This window comes from Mauremys mutica, chromosome 3, assembly GCF_020497125.1.
Source record: "Mauremys mutica isolate MM-2020 ecotype Southern chromosome 3, ASM2049712v1, whole genome shotgun sequence".
NCBI lineage: Eukaryota > Metazoa > Chordata > Testudines > Geoemydidae > Mauremys > Mauremys mutica.
This window is the reverse complement of record NC_059074.1, coordinates 103579551-103604758: the sequence shown is the minus strand read 5'-3', so window position 1 is coordinate 103604758 and position 25208 is coordinate 103579551. Positions and strand designations below refer to the sequence as shown.

The 25208-nt window shown below is 40.8% G+C and overlaps 1 protein-coding gene across 1 annotated transcript in view; it reads right to left on the bottom strand.

Moving 5' to 3' along the window:
- The window catches only part of PDE7B (phosphodiesterase 7B), a 266850-nt gene extending 253965 nt beyond the window's left edge, over positions 1-12885 (bottom strand). Inside the window, exon 1 of the mRNA XM_045009804.1 lies at positions 12615-12885. Coding sequence (XP_044865739.1) covers positions 12615-12635 — 21 coding nt within the window. The 5' untranslated portion in view covers positions 12636-12885. The remainder of the gene's footprint in view (positions 1-12614) is intronic.
- Positions 12886-25208: the final 12323 nt, after the last annotated feature.

The window sequence follows — 25208 nt, the reverse complement described above, 5'->3', positions numbered from 1 at the left end:
ATGTGATTTGCCTCATCTGTGCTAGAATTTAAAAATATGCGAACTATCATGCTTTAAAAAAAGAAGAGCTCCCCTATCCCACCTATTTCCTGGTGTGAACAAGCCTTTAAAGGCTAGGCTTTGGGGGAAAGGGTGGGAGGAGAAAGAGTCCACCTTTGGTTGGTGGTAAAGCCTTTTTTAAAACAGTGGTTTCCCTCAGAGATGACAAAACTGCAACCACTGCAAAGAAATCTGAACTCAAAGAAACACGCTGGTAAAAGCAAGCTAGAGTCAGAATTTCTCAAAAGGAATAGCTATGCGTAAAAAAAGAAATCCATTGTAAAGTTCTTAAAAATAAAACTTTGAGCTTTATTTATATTTTCATTTATTTTCAAGAAAATACAAAGTACTGTTCAATAAGAGAGGAGTTGTGAGCTCGCTTCTAAACCACAGTATATAGTACATAATCCTCCAGTTCAGGCTCTGCAGAAGCAAAGATCTATACTCAATTTTCAAATTCTCAGATAAAACTTTCAAGGCCAGATTTTCAGCATTCACAATTGGGGACAGATTTTCAAAAGAGCTCAGCTCCCTCTTTAGGCACACAGATGAAGTGGCCAGATTGTCAAAAGTGTTCTGCACCCCGTAGCTCCCATGAGCACAATGAGATCTGTTGGCGGCTGAGCCGTTTTGAAAATCAATCTCTCCATACAAGTGCCTACACTACAGTTCATCTCTTTTGAAAGCCTGGTCACAAATTCAGGTGCCTACCAGGGAGCTGTAAGGTGCTGCTGAGCTTTTTAAAAAATCTGTCCCTGAAAGTTTAAAAACAAAAAAAGATGGAGCTAAGCTATACAATGGGCCAGATTCTCTTGTGAATCACATCAGTAAAAATCCAGAATAACCTGATTTAAAAATCTTCAGTGGACTTACTCTAGACTACACTAGTGTAAATGATAGCAAAATCTGGCCGATTGTCCTAACTTCACAGTTAATAGATTAGTATCACGCCTTTTAAGGGTTTAGACTGACAACTGTTAACCTGTGAAAACGTCAAAATAGACCTTCTTTAAAAGGACATACAGTAAGGCAAATGCAACATGCAATAATGTACCATGTCTCTGTGTGTGTATATGTTATATGTTACATCCAAGAAAATGTTAAAAGAACATGAAGGCTGCCAAGTCAATCAGTCAAAAGTTAGGAAATGCCTAAACTATAGGGTAAATCCTGAGCAATATACAATTAACACATAATGTACTATATGTATACACTACGTCACACCTTTATGTGTAATTGTCTGATGCACTGGATTTCCTGTATCTTCACATTAAAGAAGGTAGATATCTGAGATAGAATGCTGTAGTCATATTCTATGAACAGGATTCTCCTTTAGGGTCCAGAACATTTTTGGGTTGTAATAAATGAAGCGGGGGAAGGGGATAGCCAAGCAGAGAACAGACACCAAGGGGGATTTTACAGCTAACTGGCTGGCTGGGTGTTCATAAATGGGGGCTCCCCCTCCCTTTCATTTATTACAAGGCCTAAACAAGGTGACCATTTTCCTTTCATCCATTAGCTTTTCAAACCACAGTGCACAGAACGTTTTTGCAGAAGCTAGCACATCTGGGGCTATATTACTGAAAATCACAGCTTCACAATAAATACCATAGGAAATAACATATTCTGGTGACAACCACTTTCTTTGCGGGGGAGTGAAGGGGATGTTTAAAGAGTGGGGGAAGAGATAGGAGTGTCACAGATTCCGTGGAGCCATCAAGAAGCCAGATGGTACAGCAACACTGATGAAGTTGTTGAAAATACTGTATGAAACTGACATAGCCATACTGTCTATAACGAGGGTAATTAGTTAAGGTGGGCTATTATCAGCAGTTGGTATGGCAACACCCATTTTTTCATGTCCTCTGTGTATATATATATCTTCCTATTGTATTTCCCACTGCATGCATCCAATGAAGTGGGTTTTAGCCCACAAAAGCTTATGCTCAGATAAAGTTGTTAGTCTCTAAGGTGCCACAAGTACTCCTCGTTCTTCTTGTCAAAGGTTAGTGAGCCCAAAATTTGATCTAGCTAGCAAGGAGGAGGAGTGGTTTGTAAAGTCAATGAGCCAAATCCTCCACTTATGGAAACTGGCACAGTTCTATTAACCTCAGTGGAGCCTGTGACACAGAAGTCCATTGGTGGTTCACTACTCTGGGTCAGTAACTCTTGTCAGGACTCACTCCCCTGAAAGGTGAGTCATGTAAGGTATTGTACACACACTGGTTCCAAAAATCATTTCACGGTGAATGTACGGGTTGTGTGCAAAGAGTTATAGATATGTGCTAGAATTGTGTTGCTACAATGTATTTGGCAAGCAGAGCCTAAGCTGGCCTGGGCCAGTCAAAGGAATGAGGTTCCATCTGCTTGAATGTGTCTCTGATGTAAATTAGACAAGTTGTGAACAAAGACAAAGAAAAGCACATTTACATGCAACATAAACAAAGTCACCAGGAGAGCAAGTGGGTCAAGATGACCACGAAACAATCTTCCCAGGGGATGGAGAATGCACCGCCAGGAAGCCTGCCTGCCGCTTGTAACAGGGTCAGGGAACATTGAGGGAGATAAGCAGGAGCAGAAACAGAAAGCCATGATGGTTGCCATGACTTGGAGGATTAAAGGGGCCTGAGTTCTTAAAAATCACAGAACGCTGGAGCCTTCAACCAAGGGGGTGGAAGTCTCTGGAAACTGTGTTTAGATGAGAAATCTGCTCAGGCAAAGGTTGTAACTGGCTGAAATGAAGTTTTAGTCTTAGACGTGTATTTTTACTTTTGTTTGCTTGTAACCTTTTCTATCTTTATTCCTTATACTTGGTATCACTTACTCATATGTCCTTTTGTTAAATAAACTGTTTTTACTTTCACTATAAACCAGTTCAGTGCACGGATTGAAATAAGAGTGTTTTTCAAACCCTAGTTCTATTAATGAGTGCAATGTAATGTCTCTTTAAAGGAGCAACAAACTTAGTGACTTCTGTAAGTGCTCACTGAGAGGCCTGGGCACTGCAGGGAGGCAGTCTGAGGAAAATTTGGGATTGGAGGGTATTAGGGTCACCCTGTAAAAAGTAGCTGGACAGTGGAAGCCAGCACGTGACCTGCATGCTTGTCAGCTGGCTGTTTGTGTTAGGGCTGAGTCACAGCAGCAGAGCATTCAAGGTACCAAGAGTTGCAGGGCAGGTTGTGACACAACCCTTTACTGGCCTGGGTTGCACCCAAAAGTGTCATAGAACCATACGCATTTACACCTTCGGAGAATCTGGACCAATGTGATTCTTAATGTTTAATTATTCTTTTAAATGCTTCAATTCTCTTCTTTACAAAACAGGTCAGCAGCTCTATAGTAACAAACCAACTGTGCACATGAGGAAAATATTTGGTAAAGAAATACATATCAGTTTCATCTTTCCAAGCATTTATTATGGACAGTTAGAATTTTTTTTTTAAATCATGGAATCTTAGAATTCAGCAATGGAAAAAGACATTAAGTCATAGAATCCCTCCCTCATTCAGTACACAACTACAGTATATTTTCATCTACTTTGTCTAATCCAGTTTTAAATGACCATTTTAAAAGCATTGTGATTACTCAGAGGAAGATAATGAGGGATGAGAAAAATTTTAATCACAGCTCCCCATCCATGGCTTGGGTAAACAATGCTCCCTCACCATAGCTCCCCTCTTCTCTTTGGCTGATGCCCTGCCAGCTCTCTCATCTTATTCAATCAACTCCAGTTGCTGTTTGAGGGGAAGTTTTTTTGGCTTTCATATAGACATCTGATATAGCAAGAACTAGAAGCTATCAAATTATTTAAATGTATGGTAGAGGTTCTGTGACCACTATTATTAATAGAAGCTCAGATATTATAGCAATGAGTGAAACAGAAGTGCCTATGAATGAATAATACTGAGTCAAGGCTTGAGCTATGGTACGAAGCAGGATGGGGCATGAGAGTCTCTTTTCAACACCTATTTACCAGTTATCACAAACCCAAGAGCATGGCAGGTGACTCATGGAACACAGAGCAGACATAGGCCCTCTCCAAGAGAGCCAGTGTTAGCTCATTGGGGGCCCTATGCAGGAATATTTTTGCTCCCCTCAGCACTAAAACTGGCAAGTTCTTAGAATAATAAGCAAATAATGAGCCTCCTCGAGTTGCTCAGGACCCCAACTATTGCTTAGTCTGCTTATGCTTTGTGCTGTCTCTGCTCTCCAAGGTGATGTTATGCATCCCTTTCTCATTTCCCTGCCTTAGAGTCCCCCATCTCTGAGAGCTGCTCCCGTACTTAATATGCTTTCATTCCAGGCCATCTCATAGATTTAGAGTGGAGTGCAAGAGTGGCTTTGCACTATGGAGATTAAAAGAAAAACATAAAACATCCAAACAGATGGTGCTGATTCAATGGCAGGGGCCAGGCTCCTAGATACAGAGTCACCTGTGGCTCCTTCCTGATTCTTTGCTAGATCCTGAAGCTCTTCTTCTGTGGAAAATAGGGACGGGACCCTGTTCCCTGGGATCTACCTCTGTAATAATGTCAGGAAACCTAAACCCTCTGCATGGGAGCACAGTGTTTGGGAGGGATAGCTCAGTGGTTTGAGCATTGGCCTACTAAACCCAGGGTTATAAGATCAATCTTTGAGGGTCCCACGTAGGGATCTGGGGCAAAAATCAGTACTTGGTTTTGCTAGTGAAGGCAGGGGGCTGGACTTGATGACCTTTTGAGGTCCCTCCCAGTTCTAGGAGATAAGTATATCTCCAATTATTATTATTTATTATGCAAATATGCTTCCAACAGCATCACACAAACAACCTTCTGGGATCCCATCCCTCTTTCAATGGGTTGGGCCCTCAGAGACTAAGGAAGCCCTTGCCATCTCTTATTTGAAATTTAAAAAAATGAAAACCCTAAAATTTCAATAACCCCTGTACAGGTGCTGCATGCAGGGGTGTGTGGAATGAAGAAAGTAACAAATACTAGAGTAGGGCTCCCCTCTTTTAGAAAAGGGAGTGATTCCTGGGGGTGGGGCAGAGGGAACAAAGGTAATTATACAGCGGTCCAGTGTTGTCTCCAAACTGTCCTGTAGCCAAAGCCAAGGTGTCTTTATTATACTGTTAAAGGAGTACATTCCTATGAGGTACTCCAAGATGCTGGCCATCCAGCCAGAGGGAATCTCCCTTACACTCCCCCCTTAGGAAGGCAATGGTTATCTGCAATACCTCCTCCCTGAAATCTAGGGGGTGTGGAATCACGGACTCAGCCCTGAGCAGTGGCAAGAACTTGAACAGATGTATAAATGCTTAACAGATGCCCTACGGGAGGCTCCTCCCTCAAAGTGTGTTTATGCTTCCAAGAGGAGGAACACTATGGAGACTTCAAGGACTGGCTTTGACCCATTGTGTTTTACTGGAGACTATCTGCTTGGTTTCACCTAAGATGGTTAACGGACACCAGAGTGAGGTTTGATTAATTGGTTATTAATAGGGCTGTCAAGCAATTAAAAATTAATTGCAATTAATCACACTGTTAATCAATAATAGAATACCATTTATTTAAATATATTCCGATGTTTTCTACATTTTCAAATATATTGATTTCAATTATAACACAGAATACAAAGTATACAGTGCTCTTTATTTTTTATTTCAAATATTTGCACTGTAAAAAACAAAAGAAATAGTATTTTTCAATTCACCCAATACAAGTACTGTAGTGCAATCTCTTATCATGAAAGTTGAACCTACAAATGTAGAATTATGTACAAAAAATAACCGCATTCAAAAATGAAACAATGTAAAACTTTAGACCCTGCAAGTCCACTCAGTCCTACTTCTTGTTCAGCCAATTGCACAGACAAACAAGTTTGTTTACATTTTCAGGAGATAATGCTGTCTGCTTCTCATTTACAATGTCACCTGAAAGTGAGAACAGGTGTTAGCATGGCACTGTTGCAGCCGACATCACAAGATATTTATAAGCCACAAGATTCATCTGTCCCTTCATGCTTCATCCACCATTCCAGAGGACATGCGTCTGTGATGATGACAGGTTCTGCTCAATAACGATCCAAAGCAGTGTGGACCAATGCATGTTCATTTTCATAATCTGAGTCAGATGCCACCAGCAGAAGGTTGATTTTCTTTTTTGGTGGTTCAGGTTATGTAGTTTCTGCATTGGAGTATTGTTCTTTTAAGACTTCTGAAAGCATGTTCCACACCTTGTCCCTCTCAGATTTTGGAAGGCACTTCAAATTCTTAAACCTTGGGGCAAGTGCTGTAGCTATCTTTAGAAATCTCACATTGGCACCTTCTTTGAGTTTTGTCAGATCTGCAGTGAAAGTGTTCTTAAAATGAATGATGTGCTGTCATCATCTGAGACTGCTATAACATGGAATATATGGCAGAATGCAGGTAAAACAAAGCAGGCGACATACAATTCTCCCCCAAGGAGTTCAGTCACAAATTTAATTAACACATTATTTTTTTGATGAGCGTCATCAGCATGGAAGCATGTCTTCTGGAATGGTGGCCAAAGCATAAAGAGGCATACGAATGTTTAGCTGATCTGGTATGTAAATACCTTGCAATGCTGGCTATAAAAGTCCCATGTGAATGCCTGTTCTCATTTTCTGGTGACATTGTAAAAAAGAAGTGGGCAGCATTATCTCCCGTAAATATAAACAAACTTATTTGTCTTCGCGATTGGCTGAACAAGAAGTAGGACTGAATGGACTTGTAGGCTCTGAAGTTTTACACTGTTTTGTTTCTGAGTGCAGTTATGTAACAAAAAAGAAATTTACATTGGTAAGTTACACTTTCATGACAAAGCTTGCACTACAATACTTGTATGAGGCAAATTGAAAAATACTATTTCTTCTGTTTATCATTTTTACAGTGCAAATATTTGTAATAAAAATAATATACACTTTTATTTCAATTACAATACAGAATAATATATATGAAAATGTAGAAAAAAATCCAAAAATATTTAATAAATTTCAACAAAGGGTCCTGTGGCACCTTATAGACTAACAGATGTATTGGAGCATAAGCTTTCATGGGTGAATACCCACTTCGTCAAGCTTATGCTCCAATACATCTGTTAGTCTATAAGGTGCCACAGGACTCTTTGTTGCTTTTTACAGATCCAGAATAACACGGCTACCCCACCGATACTTAATAAATTTCAATTGGTATTCTATTGTTTAATTGTGATTAATCATGATTATTTTTTTGAGTTAATTGCATGAGTCAACTGCAATTAATCAACAGCCCAAGTTATTTTGGATATTATGTGTCCAGGAATATTTTTGTGACTAATATAAATCTACTAATAAATAGACAATAGCACCTTAGCGCTCTCCTTTTAAATACTGGTTTCCTATTCCTAACATAACAACCTACTCAAAGAACAAAAGGAAAATAATCTGCTAGTTTTTACCAGATAAGAAATAGACGATTCTTCTGTACATGAAATGTGAATTTACTTACCTCTGTGCAAGCAACAGAGCCCCCAATTCCCCCTTAATTAGGAAAGACCATCCACTTTATCTGCCCAGGCAACCTGGTTGTCTAATCTGAGTGGATGTCACCCACCTGCAAGCCTATCTGCGCAGAATGCCATATTGCAGTAGTGCTAAGTGCACTCCTGTTTTGTACGTAAACAAGCTAAGCCCTGCATCCTCATCCCACTGGGAGGAAGGATTGAATAAGACCTGACTCAGAGCGCTGACTCCTTTGACGAGTTTATTATAATCAGTTCAAGACTGTGTAATAAAACAGGACATGAAGAGATTATTCATATCCTGAGAAAAAATATTCTGTTCAAAGGGGATTTCTCAACCCCAGTGTCTAAGGACAGCATCTCTCATGTTATATAGTACATGAAATAGCATCACCAGAACTTTTGGTCACTGGGTTTTGAGGACTGTCACTGGTTTTTCAAGCTACCATTTTGCAACATGAGCCTGACTACAGTGGAATTCACTCCCTTACACTAGGTCTGTATTTGGCTCTGTGTGTTTACTTCACAATGTCAGTATATGAGCTATAAGTCATTCAGGATACAGAACAGCTGCTCACTTGCGAGCCTTGAACTCTGAATCCCAGCAATCCACCTGCTGAATCCCAACTTCATGAAAGAGATGGACAAAATATAGGTTTGGGGAGTTTAATATGTTTTTGATTTGGGCTTTTGGGTGCTACTGGAATACAAACCGTAAGACAAAATAAAATTGAACAATGTTCCGAACAATTTACAGCATGACATAAAAAAAAGGACATCCGAACAAAACAGTTCAAAGGAAATTGGTCTCGTTTATGATTCAGATAGAATCAAAAGTTCATAAATGCCATATAATAAATTAGGGCACTGTGTCAGGAGACCTAAGTTATTTTTTAATCTCCCAATAATGCACTGTGGAACAAGCGGCAAAATAGTCAGTGCCAAACTAATAAAAATGGCCTCTAGTTTTTGGCTGTCCACCCTTAGATGCTTAGATACAAAGTATCTCAAGTTAGGCACAGAAACAAACATACAAACAACCAGGCACTAAAAGTTTGAGGCCACTTTCGAAAATTTGAGCCTCAATTTCTCAGTTCCACCATGTATAAAATGGGGTGTAAAATGCTTACTCAACTTCATGAAACACTTTGAAATATTTATGGATAAAAAGCACTGTGTCCCTGCTCAGTATCATCGATATCACTTCCTATCTAAATTACCAATTTACTTTTCTTTGAAACAGCTGAATAAAATTACCAAAGCTAAGAAGCAATTTTACAAAATGCTGAAGCTTTAAGCTCGCTTAGGGTTGATAAATCTGTAACATGTTGCTTGTCCTCATGATGATTCTACACTATTAATTATCAAATAAAGTCATGTTATTTGAGCTAAGTATTATTATGCTAACAGACATATTTTCAACAGCGTGGACCAAATTCAACCCCTGAACCAAATTCATCTAATTCCCTGAGCATAACGCTCAACATTTATCCCCTCATAGGAGTACAAACTGCTTAGGGAGTTCACTGGATGTTTTCAAAGGAGACTGGATAGCATTTAGACACAAGGAATCCTGCATCTTGGCAGGGCATTAGACTAAATGATGCTTGTGGTCCCTTCAGAATCACATGGTTCTATGATCCTATGACACCAATCCGGAGAATGCAGTGATAGCCTATAAGCACAGTTTGCAGAGTAAAACTACACACACAGTATTTTGGAATCCACTTTTTGCATGCTTAGAGAAGAACTGCCACTCCTTTGATAGGTTAAAATATTTCCTATCAAATTCTTTGTCACCTCTGAATTAAAAAGGGAAAACAAAAGCTTTAGCACTAGACGGATGAGCCTTGTTTCATATCACTGCCCTTTATGAACCTAAAGTTTTCTGGTATGTCTCCTGGTATGATAGGTAGGATTAGGCTCAGCTTGGTTACTATTCTGTTCTCTAGCAGAGAGTTGGCTGAAGCTGGTTGGCTTGACCATAGTCTACTATGGTAGACCCCTAGTGGCGTTGGGGGACCGTGATTTCCCCCCCCCCCACCTCCCAGGGATTGGAAAGTGGAAGGAAAGATCTTATCATGCCCACATAAAATAACTCATTTTGATCTAAAACACATTAAGGACCCCAACTCCCCCATCTCAGATGGCAATCATATGGAGGGCTGCAGAAACTTCCATGGAAACAAGAAGGGAAGAAAGGAACCAGGATACACAGTGAGTTACTCAGAGGCCTCATTTACATGAGGTCCTTGCCTATCAACCCCAAGTGGCTCAGCATCAAGCCCTCATTTTTCCCTGAGCACAACCATGCTCAGGATCTACTGGCCAGGTGCATAGCCTGCTTACAAGGCAACCTTATTCATCTTATAAGCAGGTCTCAGGTTTTGACCCATTGACAGTAATGATGTGGTTAATATCTGGTACATCTGTTCTACAATTCTAGCTATATAGGAAATTATGAGTCCAGGGAGAGTTTTCCAAGTTAGAGTCAAAATGACAGTATAACTGTACTCAAATATCAGGAAAGATCAATTTTCAGATTGTTTATTCTTACAGTATTTTTTAAACATTAGTAGATGAACCTAGGGGTGGGGAAAGGGAACCACACACTGGAAAGTCAGTCTGCTTCAATAACCTAGCTAAAGCTATGGTAAGGGCAAATCAAGGGTTGTGCTTCACAAGGGAAAGGCATCTAAGTTTGGGGGGGTGTTAGCGGAGGAAGCAGCTGCCATTATGCAGTATATTTTATATGCCAGGTTTACTGGATTCAAAATTTCACATTGTAGCACTGATCTTTGACACACTGGATCAAATTCAGTCCTGGTGTACGCAGCCCCAACTCTACTGAAATCACTGTAGTCACAGCAGTGCTAATCTGGCCCAACCTATTCAATCAACCTCATAATAATTAATTGCCTTTCCTGTGACTTAAAACTTTTTAGAGCTCACTCCCTTCTTGGGACTTGTTCACTGGGGCAACATGCCTGCAAGTGGCAGCCAGCTTTATACGTCACGCGAAAGTTTAGCTTTGAGTCTTCATCTTGTTTTTGCTGCTATATTCAGAATGCTCAGAGGAAGCACCTTAACCAAACTAGGCCTTGATTGACAAGGTTCAGTGAGAGACTGTCATCGGTTTGCGTGAAATGCATTTTACCTGCTTTGTCATTAGTCCTACTGCATGTACAGTGCCACAAAATGCTGTAGTTGTTAACACTTCTTCATAAACTACAATTAAGAAAAGTCTTATAAAAAGCAGCAATTTACCATATTTATAAAATTATTACAAACTGATGCATTGCATATGACTTCCTGGGGACCCAGGGTTCTTCATGTAGTTTAGAAAGGTGAGACTTTTCTATTTTTTATAGAATTCTCAGACTCTCCCCTTCCACCCACACACACCCTCTCTCTCTCTCTTTCTACCAGTTTAATTCTATACTACACATTTTACATTTTGCTAGCCTCCCTCTCCCCCAATATTAGCCTGGAGAAACAGTGCTTTGGCTTTCTGAAACTAGATGACATTTTCATGTAAAAGTCTTTGGGGTGGTGGAAGAGTAACAACAGTTCATCTAGTAACACTTGACTTTTGGTGGCTGGTCGATATGGAAAAAAGGATGCTTCAGCATCTCAAAAGAGATGTGGCATTAAAGAGTTTATTAATGACAGCCTTCTTTGTTCCTGCAGCCATCAGTGAAGATACAGCAAAGGAAATGGAGGAGCTGCAGTTATGCATTTGCAATACACAAAGTCCTTGTTTTCCCACTAGGCACTGCAGAATAGCAATTGTCCATTCACAGCACATAGCACATCCTCTGCATTTCAGAGCTAATATTTTTGCAGTCTTTAAGCTGGTGCATTTGAGACTAGCACAGTAAATTTTTTTCTTAGTCCTTTGAAGTGCACTATATGAGCTACTAGTCCTCAGCTGATGTTTCTGGTTATATGACCTGACTGTAAAAGATGTACATTTTGTGAAATTAAGAAAAAGCTTTTGTATACACAGTAACATTGTCAAAGGAGCTTATATGATCTTCCACTCCATAACTTGAGAAAACTTGAAGATTACTACCAATGACCTGACAAAAGAATATACATTTACTCTGTATTTTAATTTAATTGGCAACAAAGATTGGCTGTTTGGACAGGATTTTTTTTTTTAAACACACAAGAGCTCCTTGGTTAAGTGGCTCCTCCTCTTGCATGCTAGAATCACACTCCTGAAAACAATGTTAGTTTTATGTTAGCTGTTGCTCTCATTTCCTGCAGCACATACCGTTCACTGTAATGCTGCAATAGTCATTCATGTTTGACCACAGGCTGCCCAAAGATTAATTGAACCTATAAGTCATTAAATAGCCATCAGGTTGCATTAGTTCAGTTTCTAATTAAATTTCCACTTCTCTAGCTAGCTGGCAACAGCAATCTGAAAAGTGGCAATGACAGAACACAAGCAATTTCCCCTGCCCCCATTTCTGCATATAAGTTAAAGCAGGAGCTTCGTTTCCACTTGTGACTTTTAAACCCAGAGCAAGTAAAGCATCCTAAGCATGTAGTAATACAATGAAGTGGAACATGTACTCCCAAAGAATATATACTTCATTGCTTCATTTATTTGCCCCCAATCCCCCCTCTCTCTCTGCTCTCGTCTCAAGCCACCTCAAAAACACCCTCAAGGGACGGACTGAGTCCTCCTTTTCAGCCCCCTCATCCAACTAAAAGTGAACCAACTGCAAGGTCTTGCTCATGCCATTGAAATGTAGGACTGAGGACAGCATACAGGAAAAGCAATCTCACTTTCCTCAATGGGGTCATAAAGTGCCACAATGACAGAACCTCTCTTTCATTTTCTTTTGCCCTCAAAGGGTTAAATTAACACAAGTTTAAATGTCCCGCTGGTTTGAAGAAAAAGGGAGGAAATTCAAAAGCCGGTTGCTGTAGTAACAATCACTAATAAAAAATCATTTTCTCTACATAAAAGTATTATCTCCCTCCCCCACTTTGCAATTTTAGTTCCTCCTTAAAAAAAAGGGAAAAAAATCATGCTGCCTCTTTTAGATTTGCTGTACATACCTCAACCATTAAACAAGACATTTAACCATAGTGGCAGTTCTGTGACCTTTGAATGCCGTGAAATCTCTAAGCGGTGCAGCTTGTTCATGAAGACTTGTACTGCAGAATCCAGCAACTGCATCCAGGATTAGGGATATAATTAAGTAACGACAGCAACTAAAGGTGGGGGAAAAAACCCAAACAAACCCAAGAAGCCAGAAGGATCAGCGACTCTCTGCTAGAGAGTGCACTTTTCTCCCAGGCAAGTGCTGGGATAGAGCTGAGCTTGCTGCAGTCTGACTGACTGTGTTAGCAAGCAGAAGGCCGTGCACGGCTGGGAGGTGCTGTCAACTGCCACAAGCAAGGAAAAGCAGACCAATCGGCTTCAGCACTGTCAGCTCACTGGAGTGGAGCCTTTTCTGTTTATGTTTCCTCATTTCAAGAGTGACGTCAAAGGGTTTAGTTTTTCCTCTGCATGTGCTATTAATTTTAAAGGACTACTATGGGAAGAATGTGGCAGTGATTTAGGCAGGCTCCCCCACTCAAAAGTCACCGGAGTCACACTTTATCAGTTCTGGATCTCACTTGGAAATTATTTGCAGTCAGATGTACCAGAAAGAGCCAAAATATCCAAGCAAAACAGGGAAAGAGCAATGTATGTATGTATCTATTTATGTGCCCTTAAATGAACTTAAGACATTTCATAGTGGAAGATGGTCCCTACTAGGGTATCAGATGGAGCACTGGGCCCAATTCTGCCCTCACACTGATTTAAATCAGGAGTGGCTTCACTAAAATCAATGGCATTAGACCAGTGTAAAACTGGAGAGAGAGAGAGAGCGCGCAAGAGAGAGAGAGAGCAGAATCATAATCATAAAGTATTGCTGCTCTAGGCAACCGCCTGCTCTACCAGTAAATTAGAGCCCAGCCAGCTCTCTCATATGAGGGCGGCTGCACACCAACACATCTATTCACAGCCATATTAAGCCACATTACAACACTGCTTCAGAACATTCATTACATGGCATCTTATTTTATTTCAGATCAAAGGCCAGTGCTATAAAGCAGAGGGCTGCGCTGAAGCCCTGCTCCCTATTACTGCAGCCTCTGTGACCGGATAATAGATCAAAATGGGAATTGTGCAACTCAGGCAGAAGGCAAGGGCAGATAACAGTCATCAAGATCAATTAACAGGGGCAACACAACATTACAAACAGACCCCATTAACAACAAAAATTTAGTCATTTTCATCTTTTTATTTTTGCTTATTTTTTCAAATAGGAAAGCTTGCTTTTCTGTGTATGGCTATGCCATAATAACTCCCCAACCCCTCACACACACCCCAAGCACGCTTGTTTTCACATTGAGTTCTAAAGTGAATGTAGTGCTTGTGAAAGATGTTGGACTGATAGCCCTGGAGAAAGAAATCAACCAATGATCCACAGAACAGGCATAGCAGGGGTATCAGTAGCACAAGCTTCTTCACAGCATCCCACTGATGGTCTTCAAACTTGCTATTAATATTACAGTAGCACTCAGAGGTCCCTAGTCTAAATCAGGAGTCCCACTGCATTAAGCATTACACACAATCAAAGGAAGACATGCAGTCCCTGCCCTAAAGAAATGAGAAGATAGTTCAACCTCTAAACATTTTTTGTCCCTCTGCTAAAAATGTTGATTAGACTGTCCCGTGTGTGTGTGAGGGTTTGATTTTTTTTGGTGACCTAGACATTTCAAGTGGAAGGGGATTAATGCCCAACAGCACGTTACTGATGGTTACAGTTCTTACTCACTCCACAGGTGGACTGAATTCAGTGCAGTAGGTAGAGATGGAAAGCTCTGTAGCCCCACTAATAATCCTGTGAACTATGTAGCTCAAGGGTTCTTAAACCGGGGGCCGGGACCCCTCAGGGGGTCACGAGGTTACTACATGGAGGGTCAGCTGTCAGCCTCCACCCCAAACCCTGCTTTGCCTCCAGCATTTATAATCATGTTAAATATATAAAAAGTGTTTTTAATTTATAAGGAGGGTCGCACTTAGAGGCTTGCTATGTGAAAGGGGTCACCAGGACAGAAGTTTGAGAACCACTGATTTAGCTCCTCCATACAACAGGTTGTTATACCCTCACGCTGGTTTAAATCAGCGGTGGCTTCACTGAAAGCCTATGGCATTACATTCACAAGGCACAATTGCTTAAATTGTTCATTGCAATTCAGGATTTAAGGCTAACAAACCCTTTCTTTGAATGAATGATTGAAACAATATTCCTGTGTGCATGTTCTCACCAATATTGTTACATTAGAAAGGAGAACATCACAGGAGTTAGCCGAATCTGTCAAGTGTAAAGCCGTAGATATCAATTGAACACAGGCTTTGTGGGTTTGTTTCTAGCCAGGAGTTTTTCACAGGATGTTACACTTTCCTGCATAATATTTTGAACTCTTTGCCAGGCTTGCTCCCATTAGGTGACTGAGATTATAGCATATAATTCCTTTGGATAAGTGTTTCACCTTGAGCCCTTCTGCGGCTAGAACATGCATTCTTTTATATTGCTTATTTTATGGGAATCAGTCCTGCTCTTCTCTTCTCACTAGTAAAGCAGGTCTTGCTTCAGAAGTTCTTCATGAACAATAGACTTTTGATTTTTCTTGTATAGATTTTCATTTTGGGGAACAACAGATGCTACAGCCTGTGTAAAATACTACTGCAACAAGCTCCTCAGGATGGCACAGTCTCCAACACCAGCAGCAAGTAGGTGCCTTCTCTTAGCGACTCTGGAGTTTAATTCCCACATTCAATAAAAAATTAATTGTTTTAATTCCCCCCCTTGATTTCAGAGCACTGATATGGAGGATCTGAGTGTTGTCTTACTTCAGCACAGCCAATTTAGGAGGATTGGAGGGTATCTTTCTTCTGAGCAGAGACAAGTTGAGGAGGGGAGCTGTTTTAGGGAACAGAGGTGCTGTGTATCTTTTGTGCAGAGCCAGCTGTGGAGGGGAGGAGTTGAGGGCCAAGGGGAAAAATCTTGTTGCTTGTGTAGGTACCTGTCCCAGCCCACAACACTCTAAAACTAGAACTGTGGTCTGGGGAGGGAAGTTAGTGAAATACTGCACAGAACATCAAGAAGTTATCATAGAATCATAGAATATCAGGGTTGGAAGGGACCTCAGGAGATCATCTAGTCCAACCCGCAGCTCAAATCAGGACCAATCCCCAACTAAATCATCCCAGACAGGGCTTTGTCAAGCCTGACCTTAAAAACCTCTAAGGAAGGAGATTCTACCACCTCCCTAGGTAACCCATTCCAGTGCTTCATCACCCTCCTAGTGAAAAAGTTTTTCCTAATATCCAGCCTAAAACTCCCCCACTGCAACTTGAGACCATTACTCCTTGTTCTGTTATACCTAGGTGAGAGCAAATTATGCACAACAACAATAAATTGAGGCGGGGGTTCCCTTTGATCATAGCCAGTCTGGGATGCAGAAGGTTGTGGGGGGACATACCCACTACTGTTTGCAAGTCATTCAGTGTGACCAATACATCACAAGCCACTAAATTCCACCCAATTACCCTTGCACTGAGCGCAATAACCTGGGTTAGACTTAAGTATTACAGCCCTCCAGAGACTTAAGTGCTGTGTGCCACAGGCAAATAGGAGAGTCCGAGATGCACTAATGCCTCAGCTCTCTGCAGTGGCAGGGAACTGATTTGCTGACCCCCTTTGTCATGAGGAGGACTTGCCAGAGGCACTAGAGAGTTGGTGCTAAATACACACCTCAAGTAGGGCCAGTAGAGAGGGGCAGAGAACTCACAGCAAATAGAGGGGGACAAAATCATGCCCTCTGTCCACTGAATTACCAACACAATGTATTTTTACTTCAGCTAGTTTGGGAGAATTGAAACATCTCCCAATTCAACTTTTTAAAGTAAAGATGAACTTTTAAAGTCCCCTCTGAAGTGCTATGACCATGCTGAAGGGAGACATGAAGGCGGTTTCTCCCTGAAGTGCTGGCACTTGGGATAATTATAAAAAAAACAAAAAACAAATGCTTCTCACCATTTAAAGGTATCCCACAAGCAGAGTGAAATCTCTTTTAAGTGGTCTCCAAAGGAACCAGCAAACCTTCTTATTTACTAGAGGTGACCTAATTTAAATGTTGGACCATGTGATTACCATTATCTCTAAGGGGATATACAAGGTATAGAGCCAGATCCTCAGCTGGTGTAAACAGGTGTAGCATTATTGAAGTTGATTGTATTCATTTACATACATAAAAGTGTCCATCCCAGGCTCTATGTACTTTGACAGTTATTACAACCACAATTCTTCCAAAAATAACAGAACAGCAGTAAATTTCACCCCAGATTAAAAACACCTAGAATAGAATAATGCCCCACTCTCCGCCACCCCATCACCTAGACTGAAAGAGAGCATTGGATTTAGTTTAAAAAAATCACAACACACACCAGAAAGAAAACCTGAGTTTCTCTCATTCAGATTAAGGGAAATAGTTTAAAAAAAAAAATAAAAAAAATAAGCAAGGATTAAAGATGTATGAAAAAAGAAGACAGGCAAGAACTGAAGCACAAAGGAAAAATGGGAAAGGGTTTGTTTGGTTTTTTTTAAATAAAGTCTTTCCTTCATACCACACACTTGTCAGGGGTCTAGAATGCAAGCTCTTTTGGGAGGGGACCTGTCTTCCATTATGTAAATAATAAATTTAATCTTTGCAGTTACATTTCAAACTCTGGATCATCCCAACATTTAGATTCATTTAAAAATAATTGATAAACAATTCTAAATTAGTCCCCAATCCTGCAATGGACTTCACATGGGTGGAATCTTCTTACAGGATTAGGGCATTAAATCCTTACTATTTGGGGCAGAGACCTTCGTTCCACTATGTGTGCATACAGTGCATAGAGACCCCAGTTAGGGACCAGTGCTAGACACGATCTTAATACAGATAGTATATCATAATAATATGCAGCATATGTGAAACTTCCAAATTTAAATGCTCAGAAATTTTAAGGCTACTCAATCAGTTTTCTTCAAACTTGGTTTATTCTTTAGATCTCAACAAAAATCTACAAAACAAACCAAGTTTGAACCTTGTAGATTCAGCCGTTTGAGTCAAACCACAAAGGTAAAAGTTGAATTACCTCAAACTCAAAAACTACTTCTCTGATGTTGCTCAAAATTACCAACAAAATTAATGATTGAGTAAAGACCAGAACTGGGGCATTTAAAATCATATGGTATTAGTTTGAGAAAATTATGAGTAACTGAAAGGGCAAGTCATCTAACATCTCTCTTTCTTAGTTTTCCCCACTATGAAAGAGGGATAAGAGTATTGCCCAGCTCTGTAAAGCAATTTGATTTGTACATAGAAAAATTGCTATATATATATAGCATATATATAGCATATATATATATATATATATATGCCTTTTTAAAAAAAAAGGAATCCTTGTTCAATTGCTGTTTTGTGGCCTCTGTGGGGTGAATGGGAGGGGATCTCTGTTCAATTTCAAGGGGAACACACAAAAAAGTCACAACTGTCACTAGTCTGCAGTCTTAATGTCAGGCTTCCCGAATCTGCTGGGAATGGAGCCTGATCGCCCCTATCACAGTTAGGGGCAAATCTCCCATGGCCAGGATGGAGATACATTGGCAAAGCAGTGTTGAGTAGTCTGCACTGTTGCGGACAATCTCAAAAAGCCAGCACACAACTCAAAGGCATTTTTTAAGAGAGTGAGCTTTGTGAAATGAGTCATTTTTGTTTCATGACTGTACTGCACGCAAAAACATTTAGATGCTACCAAAGGTGGCCTTTTGCTTCACCCCAGGAAAATTCAAGGCAAAAAGTGAAAGGTCTGCTGTTTGGCCTACCTGCAAAATGAAAAAATTTCATTTGGTTTGGCTGGTGGTGAGAATTTTTCTGCTTAACTGTCATCTGTTCCTTTCTTTGAATTGTCACTGGAGGAAGCAACTTTCCTGTAAAAAGAAGACAATTTTCAAAGAAAGTTCTCAAGTTAAAAAAATTGTTTTTCAGAATTTCAAGACTGTGACACAGTAGGGAGCAGGGTGGATTGATCTGGGAATGTCGTTTAGTTTTACTGGGGCTGTCTGCATGGGGGATGGGAGGGAGAGCAGGGGATGACTTTAGGTGAGGGACGGTACCTGAACCTGTAACCTGAGCCAGGAGGGGGGTGGGGTGAGTCGACACCTTTGCCGGGGAAACTGGACAAAGGGAGAGAGCCTGCTGGAGGGGTTTTTGGTTTCAGTTTTGGGCTGGCTGGGAAGAGGCAGGGAACCCCAAATCTGGGGTCTAAGATCCTTGCCCCCCAGAGGGACCTGGCTGAGGGGTCCTGGTTGTACCTATAAGCCCTGCTTAGGACTGTGTTCCTGTTGTCTAATAAACCTTCTGTTTTACTGGCTGGCTGAGAGTCACGGTGAATCACAGGAAGTGGGGGGTGCAGGGCCCTGACTACCCCACACTCCGTGACAAAGACCATCTCCTTTGCTTATTTTTTTAAATACTTCCACTTGTTTCACAACCTTTGATATGTCTCCAAGTTCATGCATCCCTAATTTGCACTGGTCATATTTTGTTTATCTGCTCGTTTTAAATCAATGGATTCTTTTAACTGGCTCCTGGAGTTTAGGTCAATTAAAAAAAAAAGTTCCTCTGTGCCAGAAGAAAGTTGTAACCACAGAAGAACAAAACAGACATGATCCTGCACGACAAACTTCAAAGCAGTTTTGTAAAGGTCAGCATAACACATGTGGAATCATACAACAAGTCAGATGCCACTGCAGGAAAAGTATTAACTTGACTGTTCAGCCAAGAGTCTCATATCCAATAAGGAAAGGCAGGAAGCATAAATACACCAACATTCTCCATCCAACAGCCTTCTTTTTTAATGTCTGAGGTATAGAGTTGTATGATTCAAAATACTGTTTTGCACAAACCAACCCACATGTAAATGTTTTTGAAAAATACTTGAGAAGTTGTATACAATATTATTGTATAAGAAGCATATGCCATTACTGGGTTGAAAAGAAAACCCTCTATGAAAATGTTTTTCAGTTTCAACATAAATAAGCTAAAATATTTTCCTTGGAGTTTTAATTTAGTTTTTTTGATGACCACACAAAGTTTGAGCATGACCAAGAGCATGGCCTCCCTCAGAGGCAGATACGGAGGGAACACTGATCCCCCTGGTGGGTGGAACCGGAAGGGCCATGCCCTTCATGCTGGAAGCAGAGGGCCAGGACAGGAAGGGGAAGTATAAAAGGCCAGTCCAGCAAGTCAACTGAGGAGGAGCTGCTGAGGGAGACAGATGTTTCTTCTCTGCTGCTGGAGCAGGATGCTGAGGAGAACTGCAGCTACCCAGAGGACCTGACTGAGCTTCCAGGGAGCCCTGCCATTCCCAGTGCTGAGGAGCTGCTACCATTACCTTTGGTGGTGTGTCCTGGAGAGACTGAAAATGACCCCTGGATGCATGTACACCCGAGGGGGAGAATAGGAAGGAAACCAGGGGAACCAGACTATAGGGTGACCAGATGTCCCAATTTTATAGGGACAGTCCTGATTTTTGGGTCTTTTTCTTATATAGGCTCTATTACCTCCTACCCCCGTCCCGATTTTTCACATTTGCTGTCTGGTCGCCCTACCAGACTACCATCTGATTGTGGTGCCGCTGGAAACATGTTGAGGGTGCTACCACTGGATTCTCTTGGCTGGGATGCAGTGATGTTGGGCGTGACAGTGTCCCCCTACCCCTGCCAATCCACCCCTGGGGTGGCAGTACTCCCCTTTGTTAGGCCAAGAGGCCTGTGTTTGTCTGTCTCCCTCCAGAGCCAGGATGACAGAATGTGTTTGGGTGCTCACTCCTCCTGGAGCCCCCTAGACCGTGTTTGGGTGCTCGCACCTAGAATGGGCTGGTGCCCCACCCTTCTTGATGGCTAGACAAATAAACTGCTACAGCTCTGCCTGACTGCAGGCCAGAGCCCTGACTTCTTTGCTGCCCCATCCTGCTTGATAGCCAGGGCCCACTGACTACCACTAATCCCCGCTTTTCTTTGAGAGTACTCTAGCAGACCAAACTGAAAGGAGGTGTGGCCTCCTTCAGAGGCGGACATAGAGGGACTGCCATGCCAGTTTACAGAAGCCATGTATGATTATGTTATAACTCATGTAACAAGCTTTAAAACTCTTACTTCAAAAAAGTATAGAACAAATTTTGAAACTAGCTCTAAAATTGTGCATACCATACAAAATTGAGTGTACAAAATGTTCATTTTCATGTACAAATAAGCTAATCTGTAACTGAAAATGTTCATTTCATGCCTAAGCATCTTATTTGTGCAGAAATATGGGTCAGGATTGCATGCACAAGTTTAAAAGGTGCTAGGAAAAAAGTCAGATTTTCCATATAGGAAGCTATAAATCTTAGGACTTGGACCCTTGGAATGTTTAATATAGAAGTGTTGTTACAAATGGTCAATGGATAATTCTAGCAGGACTTTTGGAAAGCAAGTAAAGTAACCTACGTACAGTATTATCCGATATGTTATAACAGATAGCATTATCAAGTATGTTCAGCTTCATAGTCTAAGGTCTGTGATGTTCATTTTTGATCCATGTATGCTGTTCCGCTTGATGTCAGTGAGTTTTGCATGTGACCCAAGGATACAAATGGGCTCCCAAATTGACATTAATTATAAACAACAAAAATCATAGTTAAGAAAATAAATAATCCCCTTATTTTAACTGACCAACACTAGATGCATTTCTTAACTAAAACAACAGTAAATTAAAGCCAGGGGCAGCACTGAGCTGCACAGCTTTTCAGGACACAGTCTTTCCTCCCCACCAATTCCTTGTGCATAGTTTACGCTGCATCTTTCCAAGCCTTCTCCCTTCCCTGCTCTCTTTGGGCTGAATTCCACCATAGAAGGCACATGACTGGAGTAGTCCTATGCTCCTCAAGCACAGACCCATTGTCACTGGGCGTTGCCCAAGGTGTGTGTATAGGGAACAAGGCACAGTAGGGGAGAATGGGTCCTTCTCCTACCTGTTGACAAATACACATTAAAAGAGACAACGAAATGAAATTTAAAATAATTCCAAGCTCATATCATTGTCAGGGCTTCATATCCTATCCGGGCAGAGTGGTCCATATCTGTAGCACTGCAATGATTGATTAAATAAAATAAAAGTAATTACACTGTACCTAATGCTAGGAACTGAAGTCAAATTACTTATAAAAACCCAATAGCTAGAATTAGAAGGCAGTTAGTTTACCTAAGAAGCCAATAAGTTTCTAACACTAACATCACTTTATAGAGTGAAACAAACCAACTTGAAATAATAGCAAAACTGACAAAATGGAAAGCCAATTGGGAGTGGGGATCCACCAAGCATAAATTCAGTGCATTCGTTAAACATACACACACACACACTTAAATCCTTCTGATGTTTCTGACCTATAATCCTAAAGGCTAACTGTTCCACCACTGAGATACATAATCAGGCTAAATTTGATACCGATTAAGGGCAAAAGCAAACACATGGCCGGTGTTGACAGATAGAAGGGGATGAGCTCCACGATGTTCAGAGATTAACTCAGCTACACAATGAGAATCAACAGAGATTGGAAAAACCATCCCTTGTGAAAGTGGCAGTCAGCATTACTGTCTCATGGAGAGAGAGATAACACGATCAGAGTTCTGAAGTATACATGGGTTGACCAGACGTGGAAATTCTGAACTTGCTGCTATTTGATCATTGGGTGGTCAAATCACTTGCAGAACGACGGTGAGACCAAAAGTTATAGCCTGCTCTTCATGAGAGGTCAAAATACATGGTTTTACACTTTCAAAGTTATTGTAATTGGTGATGTAAAAGTAGAAGGCCCCATACCCCATTTCTAGTTACCTGAACCAAATAATCTCTGGAAGTTCAAGTTCAAGGGAGGGTGGGGTAGCTTTTTAAAATAACATTTTTAGTATATAGCTAGTCAAAACTAATTTTCTTTTTAAAAAAATTGAAGAATGACTAAAGCCTTGATATTGTAAACACTCTGCATAAGAATGCGTCTTTATACCCACACCCTCTGTTTACTCCTGACTTGGTTAGACTCACTTGTAAGTACCAGATAAATATTCTGTGGGATGTAAAATAGGGTGATAACTCAGCTATTGTTCTGGAAAAGCAGAGCTGGGAGAATCACTGGCATTAAAGAAGACAGTCAGGGATAAATTTATCATGTTGAAGCCAAAATAGGAAATCAGCCCCCAACGCTGAAGTTTTACCCAAAACTCAAACCAAAGGTTCAAAAACATTGGGTTAGCTTTTTATTATTTTGTCATTTGTGCCCTTTTGGGTCTGAGACTAAAAGTAAAAGTAGGACTAAAATATCATAAGAAAGGTAACTAAAGGCAGATAGTACTGGAAATTTCATGAGAAAGACCCTTCTCAAAACATTTTTGACTCAAACTTAAACTCAAGGGCTTGTATTGATGCCCTTTGAAACAGTTGTAGCTATTGAATATTTATCTGAATAATAACTCTGAACTAACTGAGACTGCTCAATGCTATTTATCTCTAGAAAGAGAACCTTTTACAAGTTCTATAACCCACCCTGAATCCAGAAAAAAATCTTGCTTAACTCACTTGAACTTTTTATCTAGATAATACAACATGGGTCACCATGTATTTCTACCCTGAGAAAAAGCCCACAGAAGAGAGTCTCAGAGCCTAGGTCAACTGACTCAGGCTTGCAGGGTTCCCACTGTGGGGCTAAAAATAGCAATGTAGACATTTGGGTTCAGCTGGAGCCCAGGCTCTGAAATCTGATGAGTGGGGAGGGTCTCGAGCCCAAGCCCAAATGCCTACACTGCTATTTTCAGTCCCTAGTGCAAGCCCTGTGAACCCAAGTCACTTAACCTTGGCTCTGAGACTCGCTTCTGTGGGCCTTTTTGCTGTGGAGATGTACCCTATTACATCTGATCCTCTAAAACTAGAAGGGAAAAAAAAAAAAGAACCAAGAGGAGGAGCAAAAGATTGTAAGACTAAATCTTAGGGGCTAAGAGACCTGCATTAATTTTTCTATTGAGCTCGTTAGAAAATGCTCTATTAATAGAATTTGTTTGAGAACTGGTCCTTTCCTATCAAAGGTTCTGCAAAACACCTTACCCAGCGCCCAGTTAAATATTGGTAACACTATGTGCAGACAGATATGGCAATGACTGAACATTGATATGAGGGTATTAGATACTGTTCTGAATTATGAGGAAATTGTAGCCAAGACACAAGGCCTATATCCAAGGGTCCCTCACACCCCAAAAAATGTACTTTCAAATCTTCATCTTCCATCTAGATGGACAACAAAGACCAGGAAGAGAATCCCAACTTCTTGTTTCATCTAAAGCACAGCACTTCTCAGGAGCACAGTACCTTCTCCATTCATTATCATTTATATTCTAATGCAGGAGTCGGCAATCTTTCAGAAGTGGTGTGCCGAGTCTTCCTTTATTCACTCTAATTTAAGGTTTTGCGTGCCAGTAATACATTTAAACGTTTTTAGAAGGTTTCTTTCTATAAGTCTATAATATATAACTAAATTGTTGTTGTATGTAAAGTAAATAAGGTTTTTAAAATGTTTAAGAAGCTTCATTTAAAATTAAATTAAAATGCAGAGCCCCCCGGACCAGTGGCCAGGACCCGGGCAGGGTGAGTGCCATTGAAAATCAGCTCGTGTGCCACCTTCGGCACGCATGCCATAGGTTGCCTACCCCGTTCTAATGGCATCTAGAAGTCTCAACCAATATCAAACCCTTATTGTGCTAGATACTGAACATAGACATAATAGGGAATAGATTATAATTTTTCCAGGGCAGAGTCTAAGTAGATGCAACCAACAAAGGGTGGAAGAAAGTGACTTAGCCAATGGCACACAAGAAATGCATAATAAAGTTGGAAAATAAGCCCAGATCTCCTGAGTCGCAGTCCAGTGCCTTAACAAGATCATCCTTCTTCCAAATAGAATGTGGAATGTGTCTGTTCTAGTGACAAGACCAAATACCAGTGTGGGACTTTCTAGCTCAGAACGTCAATGTTCATTACTAATAATTTAGTGATTCTAGTTTTCTCACTGACATTAAAGCCCCCACAAATGCTGGGCTTTATGAACCAAACAATGGTCCAGAATCAAATCCAAACCCTCATTCCAATTGCACATTTGGAAGGAAACCAGCATTGTTGTGCAATCAATGAACTAACCTCAATTTAGGTAAGCAGGAGCCTGGGGCCCTGCTGATTCTGTTACTGCTATTCTATCTTCATCACTCTCCAAAAATGTTACATTCCCGGTGGCCCAAGTGCTGTCCCTGGTATTCCCAAAATCACATATTATGCTAGCTATTGTTTAGCTCTCCTACCCACATTGCTATCCTGCTTTTCTGTCCCAACAGAGAAAAGTGTCTGATCTATCCAAGAAAAGAACTCTCTGCCAAAACAGTGACCTGTGTTCAAAATGTCACAGTTTCACACTTAGGACTACTGGTCTTTTCAAAGACTGAATACCTCACTCAAGGGGTAATA